This window comes from Scleropages formosus, chromosome 14, assembly GCF_900964775.1.
Source record: "Scleropages formosus chromosome 14, fSclFor1.1, whole genome shotgun sequence".
NCBI lineage: Eukaryota > Metazoa > Chordata > Actinopteri > Osteoglossiformes > Osteoglossidae > Scleropages > Scleropages formosus.
In genome coordinates, this window is record NC_041819.1 from 4,746,318 (window position 1) to 4,760,450 (window position 14,133).

Genomic DNA, 14,133 nt, shown 5'->3' on the forward strand with positions numbered 1-14,133 from the left:
TGTGTGTGTCTTATCTGTGTCTGGCGGTTGGTCACTACACTGCAAGGGACTGGAATCCTGTCCACGGTGTACCCATCGTAGCCTTGTGCCCACTGACTCCAGGATAGGCTCTAAACCACTGTGACCCAGACTTGGACAAGCAGTAATGAAAAGTGAGTGAGTAAGATAATGTAGTATGGTGAGCAGACAGAAGATAAGAGAAATGGGTATGAAAGATGTTTGAGACCCCTTGTGAATATCTAGAGGGTCCTGGCAGTTCTGAGTGAGAGGCAGAGCTCATTCCATCACATTGGGGCCAAAGCTAAAAACCTTTACATTTTTCATTTTGGGCCCTTTCCCCCTCCCCACTTCTAAAACATCAGATTTTTAAAGTAATCATGTAGACAGCCTTACAGAATTTAATGTTTATATTTTGTATCTCTCTCATTTAATCAAATTCATTTCCTTCTGCTCTTGCTCCCTTTTTTCCAGAACAGCTAGTGCTTGCACAAAGAGTCTCTATTGAAATTGTGTGATGATAATCATAATTGACAGGGAAAACAGTTTGCTTTTCCAATTTGTTTGCAGTTTTAGTATGGGCCAGCAAATTAACTTGTCAGAGATGAAACATTTTCCTCTGATGTCTTCCTTCAGATGCTGTCTTATCACAAAGAATGCATTTTTATGTGCGGAAAGCAGTTTTAAAAAGCAAGTATTTACTTTTTTCAGGTGAGATGTAATTTGTAAAACTAAGTTGTAATTTTTCTGATAATTGAGACATACATAAATCTTCACCTGAGCTAAACTCATAAAACCAACTTTATTTTGTAAAGTGAAAACTGAAATTTCTACCATATGAAAGATTTCTTGCGTAAAAAAAGATTTAAAAGAACTGATCACTGCCACAATACTAATAACTACGTTGCTTTGGAGAAAAGCATCTGCTAAATGAATAAATATAAATCTAAAATTACAACTTGTCTCATTTCCCCTGAATTCTTTTCTTCTGTGTGTTTTGTTTCTGAAAATATGCTTATGCAGTGGCAGTACTGTCTTGTAGATTGACTGTTATGTTTCATACTAAGTGTGACATCTGACCCATACTGTTTTCTAAAGTCAGACAATCACCTTTGCAAAATAAAAGCAAGATCTGATTTGTATGTGACTATGAGAGAAGCAATAGTTATGAAAATAAGCCAAGTTTAAAAAAAAAAAAAAAAAATTAAAAAAAGCTTTATCCTGTGAAGAAGCCCAAATTATATTGCTTGACTTGCTTCGTCTTTATTTTTAATATTTTTAGTAACGGGAAGAGTTATGACCCTGAATGTTTAGTAAGTGTTATTTGAGTAACTGTTTTCTATGTTCATTAGACCTGTTTTACGGTGCTTAATTTCTTTCTATAGGACATACATGTTTCTTCATTTATTTATCCATTTTCCATCCCTTCTTCCATCTTTAAGTAACCAAACAGAGTTTGACTAGTGTACAGATTGTAATTTTACTTGTCTACGAGGCTGGTGAAAGGGGCACTCTTCCTTTGCACTGCTCCAGTTGTCATCAGAGGCAGACCCAAAGCATTTGGTGAAATATCAGAGCTTGACCTTTTGAGTCCTGTTTCTTTGAATTTTTTCTCCTCCATTAGCTGACTCATTTGGATTTTCTGCAGAATAATGATGCTTTCTGACATTTTAGCGTGTGTAATGCCAGCATGTCATGCCTGGTAATGTACCTCTCTTCACAACAGGCTCAGCGTGCTGGGATAGACCTGCTATACTTCCAGCTGTTCCCACACTCATGTAATGAAGGGAGCATTCCTTAGTTTTGCTTCATACTTTCAAAAATAATGTTTCATTATGAATATTTTCAGGAATTGAAGTTAAGGAAATGATGAATTCACTTATATTGTTTATTGTAACATAATATTTGAAATATTGTGATTGGAGGACAGGTAAAAAAAAAAAAAATACATTTATTCATTTAGCAGATGCTTTCCTCCATGTGTCCATTACATTAGGAGCAAGAGACCTAACTGCAGACATGATTCTTAAGTGCAGTTATTCTTTCCACCATATGCACCAATCTTCATCACACAAATAGTTGCATAGAACTATCAGAATATCGATTCCTGATCACCTTTCTATTGTTTTTTCTTTAAGAAAATGTGTATTTCTGAAATTAATATGAATGTCGATGACAAACCAAATGCTTATAGTGCTTTCAACAAATATCTGCCTAGTTGGAGGTAAAAGTACTACTCTGTTCCCTTATAAAGTCAATAAAAAGGGCCACTACAGTGAATTTCTCTCATAACTTGCAGAAGAAAAGCAAACAATGCAGTAATACAATAATTTCTCTAATTTTATTATTCCCATGCCAGCAACGAATTGAAGCATTTATTAATAAAGCATGTTGTCAAAGTGCTGCTGTCCTTTTAAGTTTTAAAAAAAAAAAAAAAAGAAAAATGCTGCATGTTGTTTTCATCACTGCTCTCCTGGATATTTCCTCCAGCTCAAGGACACCAAATCGGCAGATCAGACGACCACCCTGCTGCACTTTCTGGCAGAGATATGCGAGGAGCAGTTTCCTGAGGTGCTCAGGTTTGTGGAAGACCTCCAGCACGTTGACAAGGCCAGCCGAGGTGAGCTCAGTCAAGTCTTCAGATATGTAGTGCTTGCACTTGGCAGCATTGCACTCTGGGGAAACCAGTGGCTTAATTTGCAATGTAGGTGTTGTGTGATAATGCCACTTCGTGTGCCCTGGTATGCCTGTTAGAGTGTATGGTGCCAGTGTTGAGTGCCTCATCTCCAGTCTGTGTCCATGAGACATCTGCACACAAAAGCAATACCTCTTCAAATTTGACCACCAAATTGGGTCAGGCACCCCAGAGGCCATATTTTTATGACATGTTACCTTAACTGAAAGAAAATACACGCACTGCACAAGTAGGTGTAGTCGTGTTGAATAGCTTACGTAGGTTTTATTTGAGATTCCTCAGCAGGACCAGACAATTTAATTCTCTGTATGATAAAGTACTTTTTCCTTCATGAGTTTCTTTAAGCGCCATGTTGCTATTGGGGAGTTTATATCTGTTCTTATGAAGAACCAGTGCAAGATGATCTGCAGTATCACGACAAGTGAATTTTTATTCAAAGTATAGGGATTCTGAGAAGATCTTGTATCTATAGCAACATATTTTACCTGAGACAGATAGAAACGTTTACTGAAGGTACTCTTATGGATCTAATGGGAATGGTCAAAAGTTGTCCTAATAGTTTTTCTTTTTGTATTTTTTGGGTCACTTATTTCTGGTTTGGCAGATCCTTTTTTCTCTTTGAAATTTGTTTAGGATGTTAAAAAGGTGTTTGTGCTCATCTGTGGCTCCGGCATCCCTTTTTGTAATGCCACACATCATACAAAAGTCATTAGTACAAGGGTGATAACAGAAGTAAAACCATAACTAGAAAGTTTTTTTTTTTTTTTTTTTTTTTAAAATTAAATTTAAAAAAAAAAAAAAAACACATTTTCATTGTGTACTCTTCAAGGTAAATAAGATACAACTGGCTATTATGTTGAGAATAGAGCTTTTATATGGAGCTACAGGATGACGGGGAAGCAGCACTTCACTGGCAGATGAAAAGTGGTCGATGTAGAAGCCATAGGGGCACACCTACAGTTTGTTCCCTTTTGTTTCCATTCTACACTTTTTCTGTAAAAAAAAAAAAAAAAAAAAAAAAAGACTTAAGGCTGCTGTTACTGTTCATGATTGCTATCAATTGGTGCATCAGGTAATGCTTTGGTCTGCAGTTCCAGATGGTGTTCTAGCTGTGTATGAAAAATTAAATAATAAAATGTCTCAAAGTTTGTGATGGCAAAGTTTATTTGCAAGTTCGTATTCAGGGACCTACTGCATGACTTTAAAGTTATTTTTCTTTCACTTAAAATAGAAAATGGTCTAGTTTTGCAGAAGTTCAGCTTTGCTTCATAAATAACCTCTCTTTTTTTTTTTTTAACAGAACTAACAGTAATTGTGGAGGAAACAGAAAATTTTATATTCCCACTTTCTCATAAATTCTTCATGCTACACTAGTAATGGGAGTTTGGGAAGATGCATTTTGTTATATTGCTTCAGTGCACAGCAGACATTTGTGAACATTAGGTTTGCAGCATTTGGCTTACTGTATGTTTTCTAGACCAGAACTTAGTTGCATTAATTTCTCAATTATAAATTCCTTCTGTGGAGTAAGACATGTCACAACAAATTTAAACAGGCTGACATGAGTTAAAAAATTGATGTACATCCACTGTGGTCATATTGCCCCTAGCAGCACCCTTGGCAGATAGACAATTGGTTGCTGACTGTCACAGCGCATTATTTTCCACCTCATGGGAAACTTTTGGGCCAAGACTTTTGAAGGGAAGTCTACCAGTGTGTGTTCCTGCCTGGTGAACAGCAGATTATTTGACATCTTAATAAATATTATCTAATTGTGTTTTTTGAAAAGTAAAATTATTTGTGCTTTTTAAATATAAATTTTTCACTACATTAGTTCCCCCCCCCCTTATCCACGGGTTCGCTTTGCGTGGTTTTGGTTACCCGCGGTCCGAAAATATTAAATGTAAAATTCCACAAGTGAACAATTAATAAATTTTAAGTTGCTCGCAGCCGTGAGTAGTGTGGTGAAATCTTGTGCTGCCCCGCCCGGGAAATGAATCATCTCTTTCTCCAGTGTATCCACGCTGTATACGCTACCCGCCCATTAATCAATTAGTAGCAGTCAGATAGATTGTCGCGGTATCTCAATGCTTGTGTTCAAGTAACCCCCTTTTTTTATTTTTTATTTTTTTTTTTTTAATACAAGCACTTTATTTGAAAAATCAATACTTATGAGGACCTGGGCATTAGTCCTTCATTTTCTTTCTTCTTCTTCTGTATTGGAAAAAACACAGTTTATACGGGTTTCGGTATTATCCACGATTTCAGGTATCCGCTAGCGGTCTAGGAGGATTTCACCATTGAGAAACTGATAGTGTATAAACACACAATCAAATGAAATGAACAAAGGAAACTTAAAGCTTTCCTAGTAGTGATGACTAACTCACATTGACTGAGAATGTAGGCCTCACTGTGAAGAGGTGTGTGTTTTCGGCATTCCGTGTGATCAAACTAAGTGATTTAACTACTGTGCTCACTGACATCAACTATTGGCGCCGCTCTCCATAACCCTTTAGTTACTATAGGCAAAATCTTTTTCTACCTGTGTACATTTATGTTGGGTACACTGTTACATGATATACCCCCTGCACAGCACAACTCGATTTATGTTTTAAAATACATTTTCTTATGGCAATCAATCACCGTATCAGTTTCCTCCCTTTTACTTTAGTCATAACACAAAGTCAATTGTATGGAGTGCCAAGCTCAGTAACTGCTCTCTGCTGCAGTGAGAAGTTTTGTTTGTTCTTGTTGAAACTGCTTTCGACATGTCAAATTATTTGTAGTAGAAACCAGTCTCTCCGTGTTTCCAATATGAACCTCACGAATAACGAATTCCACTCAATCTGGATTATTTGCTCTCTTTGTCCCCCCCTTATATCATGTTTCTGGATATTAATACCACTCCTTATTAATCAGTCTGTTTAGTCATATATTTTGTCTGCAACATATCTAGTCCAAGTGAGTGGAATTCAGTACAACACAATAAACTGAGACAGCGTTTGAATATGTAGCCAGGCGGTGCTGTGAGAGAGGCTGAGACATGCTGCACCGTGACAACGGCAAACCCTCAATCCAGGTTGCAGTCTAGCACTCTTTAGTTTTCTAATTATTCGTACATTTACATGTGACATATAACCTTCACCTTCTTGAAGCCAGTCCACGCACAAAGTTGTAAGTTTACAACATTAAATCTTGTTACTGTAAGTTTATTTTATATGCATTTGGCCCTTTCATGAATCGCCTGGCTTTGGTGTGCAGGGTAATTAAAGATTTTAATTTCTATCTCTCTTTTTTTTTTTTTTTTTTTTTTTAAAAATAATCTATAAAACAAAAAACACACACACTGAAACCGCTTGTCCCAAGCGGGCTCGTGGCGAGCTGGAGCCTAACCAGGCAACACAGGGTACAAGGCTGAAGGGGGCACATCCAGGACGGGATGCCAGTCCATGGCAAAGCACTCCAAGCGGGACTAGAACCCGGACCCACCAGAGAGCAGGCAGAGGCCAAATCTGCTGCTCCACCGTGCCCCTCCTAGTACAAAGGGTTGAGTCACGTCCCAGGCAGGACGGCGCAAATTTTTGTCACGCTACTCAGAACTGCATGCAATTTAAAACTTATAAATTGTTTACTTTTGAAATTTTCCATTTAATATTTTCGGACTGCAATTGACCGCGGGTAACTGAAACCACGGAAAGCGATTCTATTAAATACACAAAATGAAGGGAGAGACTACTGTAGTGAAAAATTTCTACTTAAACACATTGATTTTTTTTTTTTTTTTTTTTTTAAACTGCAGAAAGTTAAACAATAGAGTAAAATAAATTTGTTCTGACCGCTAGTGCAAATGTTGATTCCCAAAGAACTCACATGTAGAATGAGGAAGCATTTTCTGTGTAGGCCCAACTCACCCTTATAAGCTGCAACTTCAAACATTACCCTGAAAGTGAGAGCATGAAACAGTCACAGCTTTAGAACCACACAAAGATGGAACTGATAGTGTCAGTTAGTGCACTGCCACCACACATATTCGCAATGTGCAAAGTGCTTTGAGAGGGCGATAAATGAAATTGTAATAGCCTCTTCAGCACATAAAGGCCAAATGCAAATGGCGTGGGCAAACGTAGCCTTGTCTCCCCCTGCAGCCCAGACGCCTAATGGAATGCCTTCTGCAAGTCGCTTAATTCAGCCTGTTAACTAAATTAATTTCATCTTGACTTACGGGGATAGTAATGTATCAATGGGGGATCTAACTTTCTGAAATACTCAGATTTTCTTTTTGTTCTCTCACAGTTCTGTTATTGAAGAGTGCCCAGGAGTCCTTTTTTTTATTATTTTTTTAAAGAAATAGTTCCCATAAAAGCCACGTCTTGAAAAATGTGTGCCCTTGTGATACAGATGTGTTAATGTCTTTAATGGTCTTAACTCAACAGGTGTCTGCATACTTTGTGCATTGGCCCAACCATGAAATTTTGTTGCATAGTCAGTTTCATATTGCAGCATCTTTATACTTTTCTCTAACAAAATTGTGTAAGCATATGTATTAAAGGAAGTTATCATTTCCTATGCTCAGCGTGTAAATGATTTTTATGTGGGCAAATTTAAAATTGAAACTGCTGTGGAACAGTCATATGATAAGGCCCTGAAAGGGTTAGTTTTCCATCCCAATATTAATTTCGACCAGCGAGGTTCTGCTGTGGCACTTTGTTTTACTTGATTGGCAGAGGACGAGTGCCTTGCTCAAGGGTCCTACAGCAATACCTACTCTACTTAACATGTGAATCACTATGGTTTGGGGTCTGTGCTTCTGCTCGGTGTTCACGCTTGCGTGTGCTTGCTGCATGTAGTTCTCTGTGTTAATTACTGCAGTTTTGTTCAGCATTCTTTCTGCTGGTGTCAGATGTTGAGCATTTGTGTTTTTTTTATGAGGGTCAGTTGTTGAAAATTGCAATTTTACCTGCCATTGCAGAGGAATGTTGTTTGACATGTATGAAAAGGAGAGAAAGTCGTTCAAGCATTCACAGTGTAGCCAGTGTAGAAAGAGGGTACTAATAAACACATAAACTCTGCATTGATGTGCACTTGCTCTGGGTGAAAGTGTTAGACAAGCAAAGAAATGTAAAAATAAACATACACATTGATGACGATGTAAACTCCAGCTTTACTAAAATTGTCACGTGTTGTTTCAGCTGGGAGAGACTGAGCGCTACTCCCTCGCTCAGACACATCCAGCCAGATGGAGATGTTTTCTGGGGCAGAGTCCCAGCGAGGGATCCACTGTGTGGCTCTTTTTCTTTGCAAACCTATGCTTTTCCTTAGCTCATCATTATTTTGATCATGATGATGATTCTTATTATCATCAATAAAGCAGAATAGTTTTCTCTACTTTAGGTCTGTTTACATTTATTTATTTAGCAGATGCTTTTCTCTTTTATTCCTTATGTTTATAATAAGGTCTTTTTAGAGTCGTATATTCTTTTTTTAAAACAAAGAAAATGGGTGAAATTGCTACCTTAAGGATACAATTTGTCAGCTGGTATTTTAAAAGGAGCTGAAACTGTCATGTTTTAGAGGCTTTTTGAAATTGAAATTGGTGAAAAGTTTGCCTCGTATCCCAGGAGCATTTGTTGCCTGGAGCTTAACTGAATACAGGTCACAACTGACCTTCCCCCCCCCTTCCTCCCCCCCTTCCTCCCTCCCTTCTCAATTTTTTTGCTGCTCTTTATTTGCATTGGCTTACTTCCAGTATCTCAAATGTTTGTTTGAAAGGCAGAGGCTTTTTTTTTTTTTTTCCCATATTGATTTTTGGTTACGGTCAACATCATAGTGGTCGTGTGTGCCATAGTACCATGTTTCTGTACCCTTGATCACACTACAGCCACGTCGTAATATTAGTTAGCGAAGGATTGTGGGAGCAGCTTTTTAGAGACTATGGGGCAGGGACAGCATGAAGTGCTCCACATGTTTTAGTTAAGGATTGTGGGGGGAGAGCGTTTGGGAGAGACCAAGGGTCTGGGAGAGCTCTAAGCTCTGTAGCTGTTCTGAGGTTCCTCCTGAACCCCCACCTCAGTGAGTACACTCTAACTGGATGATTTAAAAGGAATATGCCTTTTCACTTGCTTTTGCAATTCTATGCTTATTTCAAGCATGCTCCCAGAGCGTTTTCCATCTATCATGCACTGTGTGATAATCACATTTATCACTGTTCTTTCTTATTTGGTTTCTGTGACTCCAGTCAAAGGAATATTGGTATATTTATCTTCGGCTCCACAAAGCAAGGCACTCGAGAGGAACTTACGCGTGCATCAGTCAGCAATTCCCAGTAGCGAGGCGATATCATCTCCTAAGAGCCGGACACCTGCACAAATTTCATTTTGAGAACAAATCACCAGTGTGTGTCTGCATTCAGATCTGGCTGCCAAAACCGCATCCCAGTGTGCCGCAGCAGAATCAGCTTAGTTATGCACTGCTGGTTACCTTCAAGCATAACGTTCATACTGATCCATGAGAGGGTGCTGAAGTTTGGGGACGTTATTGAATATGTTCAAATCTCATATAAACTTTCTCTGGAGCTTAAAATGTTTCTCAACTTTATATTGCCGCCATCCATTCTATTAAATACACAAAATGAATACGGATTGTCAGTTTTGGTTCCAACTGTAAGATGTGTTGGCAGCGAGAAGCTTTCTGAATATTCTCTTGTGTGCGCAAATTAAGATGCATAAAAGCTCTTGTGGGTTTACTTATCACTCTTGTGATCCTTTGTCTCAAACCCAGTTAGAGCAACAATGCAAGTAAATGGGTTTTGTGGTCTAATTTAGCTGTCAAGTGGCCTTCAAGTGTGTTTGCTTTAACATGTATTTGTTTAGTAGATGCTTTTCTCCAAAGCAACATGCAACTCTGGAATTTTTAATGAGATGCTGAAAGTATGGACTCAATAACTCAAATGTTCAATAACAGCGCTGTTCTTGGACCTCTGTCTAGTTGCTGTGATGTTTACAGTGATGGAGGTCTGATGTTGACATTCAGAGTTCCTGTGTACTGGTCTTAGTGATTTATCCCATGTTTGCAGAACAAGGACGTCCAACGTAGTGATGCTCTTCTTGCACTGATGCAATAATGGCATTGGTGTGTGTGTGTGCGCGCGCGCCAGTGAATCAAAATCCAGCTTTCAGTGGTTTAGAACGTTGTCTCCAATATATTTTAAAAGTTCATGTCTGCTGAATTTATTTATTCATTTGCATTTAGTTTTGCCTGTTCATGTAATGATTTCTGGGTTTCTGTCACATTCATAGGTGTTAATGTACCTGTCTAGGGAAGGAGAGTTTAATGGGCTTTAATGATTCTGTCAAGAACTGCACTGTATCTGATTAATGCTGTAGTGTATGACATTGCCCTAGCTGTCATATTTAGAGTTTTGAATCTCTTGTTCATTGCTGTGATTGGTTCATATAATTTCTATGTGATCTGTCCATGTAGATTCCTTAACAGTGCTATAGCTTGAAATGTAGATATTTCCAACTACAGGAAAGACTATCCTGCTTATTCACAAAGTGGAATTTTATGTAGTCAGCCAACTGTCATAGACATTTTGACAGAAGTTATGGCTTTTCTATATAAAACTGGTGCCCAAGGAATTTTACCACTTTGCAGAACAACTCATCAAAAAATGTGTATGACTCATTTACAAAAGAAAGTATAACAAAGTGTTCATGAGAAGACAATACCAAATGTGAATGTAGACATTTCAGGGAAATGTTCTAATTTTAGAATAATGACGGAGTCTGATGCAATGGTTTGACTAACATTTTTCTGAATTGACGTAGTATGTATATGTTCCATGCTCAGATGTGGTGTGTCCCCATGAAAATGCTCTACTGGGGTGATTTGCAATGTCAATGAGCAGTAGAAGTCCAGAGAGACTTAGATATAACCCAGTGACACAGGTCGGAAACTATTACGGGTTACATTCCTCCCTGTTGTATACTGATTTCCCTCCTAGAACCTGGAACTGATGGTACAAGTCCAGAGCCCTAGCCAGTGCACTAGCTTCTCCCACAGAAGGGCGTTCAGTGGCACTCAGTGCTTGTAGGCCAGAAGTCAATGCCTAATATCTGCTGCCATACAGTTTATACATATATACACACACATACACACACAAAATTTTTGGAACTTATTATTGCTTGCTTATCTGAGCAGTACAGTGCAATGTCACAGCTCAAAGTCATTGGTGGAATTAGTCCCCCGTCTTCACATGGGGAGAAAGGCGATCAGTGGAGTAAGTTAGTGGCTCCTTCCCATTGTAAATTAGCCGTGTCATGCATTTGGAAACCAACTGTCTCTGCAGCACAGCGGCATCTGACGACTCTGTCGAGCTCAGCAACAGAGGGGACCGCACAGCCCCCAAATAACCATCTGCACAATCTCCGCTACATATGTATAAATGCAAGAGAGACAGCCATTTCTGTTCTTACATTTACATTTATTCATTTCGCAGATACGTACATCTCATAGAAAATTCAGTGTGTGCATTACATTGGCAGAAAGTGAGACTTAGATGCAGACACGTGATACTTAGATGCAGACATGTGATTCTAAAGTACAGTTAGTTTTACTTTCCGTCATAAGAACCAATGCACGTCACACCAGTAGCTACATAAAGGTTTATCCAATTATCAAGAATTCCTAATCACATCACTATTTTTTCCTTTTTTAAAAAAAATTTTTCTTTACTTTTACCGGAATAGCTGTGTGAAAGTTTATCCATTATTAACAGCTGTGATCTCAAAGTTGTAGTGCATGAATATTTACACATTACATGAACTTAAGAGGTCATGGGAGAAGGGTGTCTGGAAGAGGTGAGTTTTAAGACCATTTTTAAATGTAGACAGAGATTCAGCAGTTCTGAGTGAGGTCATTCCACCACATCGGAGCCAGAACCAAACACCTTATTGCTTTTGGACCTTTTATGCATGGGACCACCAAGTGGGCAGTAGTGATGATCAAGTCTTGTAGATGTTAGGGAGCAGTTCCATTTATGCTTTTGTAGTCCATAACCAGGGTTTTGAATTTTACCTGGGCAGCTGTAGGAAGCCAAGGCAAAGAGACGAGAAGGGGAGCTATGTAGAAACGCTTTGTCAGGTCAAGCACAACTCGTGCAGCAGCGTTCTGTATCGGGTGTAAATGTTTGATTGCAGTAACTGGAAGGCCAGACGGGAGAGTTGCAGTAGTCCACATCGGATGTCACCATGGCCTGGACAAGTAGTTGCGCAGAGTCTGTTGTGAGGAAAGGACTAATCCTGCGAATACCATGCAAGATGTATCTGGAGGTCCGAGTTATGGCTGTGCAGTCATTTTCCTGTTGTTTTCATTCTCAGTATTGCAACAGTATATTATCATACATCCAATACTTTAATGCATAAGCGTTAAGGGTTAGCAGGAAGATTTGTGTGACACCTTCTATTACTGCAAACATGCTGAACACTTTTTGTGTTCAATATCTCTGAAAGTGGTTATTTCAGAAATTTTGAAAAATTTACATTCTTGGGACCAAAAACAATTAAATACAATTCATTCTGCTACCACAACATAATGAGAAAATAATTTCATCATAATGTGAATTCATGCTTGATTAAAAAGTCTGAGTGAAGGCTGTAAAGAGTGCAACAACTATTTGATTGGGTTTTTTTTTGTATATATATATATATATATATATATATATATATATATATATATGTTTTAAAAAACTTGTGTGTTCACTAATTGCTTTTTTTAGCAGTTTTGTTGGTAATAATTTGTCATGTTTATCAATCTTACTGGTTTCAAATACATTTTGATCTAATACAAATACAATACTGGTTTGAAGGGGAATGTTAGTTACATTGTGTTTTGTAAACATTTAAGAAACACCACTGAACTCATACTTTTTTAAAAAAAAAAAAAAAAAAATACTGAGGAGAATTTTATTAATGACTGTTCCTTTTCCTTGGCCAAGCAGTTTCTGCTGAAAACCTGGAGAAGAATCTAAAGCAGATGGAGAAGCAGCTCCTGCAACTCGAAAAGGACCTGGAGACGTTCTCAGCCCCCGATGACTCGAGGGACATGTTTGTGACAAAGATGTCCATATCCTTTCTAATAGCTTGAAACCTCACTGAAGTCCAGTCATGGTAAACTTGTTGGTTTTTTCTTGCTGTTGCTGCTTATTTCCTTCCCGACACTGTTCTTCCTTCTACTTTGGCCTTGCTCACTCAGGCCACATCTAACATGGAGAAGCATAGTCTTTACAGTCAAGATACATAAAATCATTAGCCACTGTATTTGTAAGTGCCCCCCCCCCCCCCCCCCCCAACATTTTCGTTCATTTCTTTTCTCGGCAATCTGTGCTCTTTGGCAAAAACCTCAGGGAATTTTGCGTTTTATTTCTTTTTGCAAGGTTCAATGAGGATATAAGTTACTTCAGCTCTTCCTGACTATTCTGGGCAGGCGAGCAGTGGGTCCGCTGTGGCCCCTCGCTGATGACTGACTCGCGCGAGGTTCATCATCATTCGGTAGCCTGAAGCACAGTGATCCCTTATCTCCAGCGCGGATCAGCGTTCTTCCAAATGTCACTGTGATATGAAGTGCTTCATGAGCCACTCGACCGCATAGGACTGACAAACAAATTGACCCCCTCCTCCTCCCTCCAACTCGGTCCACACAGTACCTCCATAATTCCCTCCTTACCACTCACTGTGATGCATTTTCTCCATCACTGGAAACTGGACAGGGTCAGTATTTCTTCTTTTATGTTGTTTCTGGCCCAGTGCAACCAAGCCTTAAATCAAAAGTTTCTCCCGGCTCTCATGATTGCACTGAGTTTGATGCAGAGTTTTATAATGAATTTCATACTCCTAAATTTTGATACTGTTTTATCAGTGAGCATCAAACATCTCTGGATGCTCTATGATCGCATGCTGTATGAAAAAAGAACACTGGCCTGCGGCTACGTTCAACCTGTCATAGGCCCCACCCCACTGAGGAGAAGTCATTATTGAGCCTCTATTTGTTATTGTTTTTTTTCTTTCTCTCAGTAAACCTGCACTGCAGGTATGGGCCCTAGTGATTGTCCGCTACCTTTTGATTATTGTTTGCAAACAATAATGAAAGCAGTCAGTGGAGTGGTGTTCAATATCCTGTCTCTCCTGACAGAGACTCATTTAAGAGCAGGAGTCAGGCATATACTTCCTGTAATCCCCAAGCAAACAAAGTGTTTAGGCGATCATGACAGAGACAAAACATGCATCTAAACAAGAAAAGTGTACTTTGGAGGCTGAGGTCTCTGGAAGCTTGCAGAGACCCTTTGTTCTTCAAAAGAGCGAGAAAAGGCTCATGTAGAAAAAAGGACTGATTACGTTTCTCAGCGATTCTTAACGTTCTTATACGATACTTCCACAGCGCAGTTT

The 14,133-nt window shown here is 38.8% G+C and overlaps 1 protein-coding gene across 1 annotated transcript in view; it reads left to right on the forward strand.

Moving 5' to 3' along the window:
* LOC108918293 (protein diaphanous homolog 3-like) overlaps positions 1–14,133 on the forward strand; it is a 204,922-nt gene that overhangs the window by 132,468 nt on the left and 58,321 nt on the right. The window contains exons 21-22 of the mRNA XM_018725417.2: positions 2,488–2,617; positions 12,690–12,814. Of these exons, the coding sequence (XP_018580933.2) occupies positions 2,488–2,617; positions 12,690–12,814 (255 nt within the window). The remainder of the gene's footprint in view (positions 1–2,487; positions 2,618–12,689; positions 12,815–14,133) is intronic.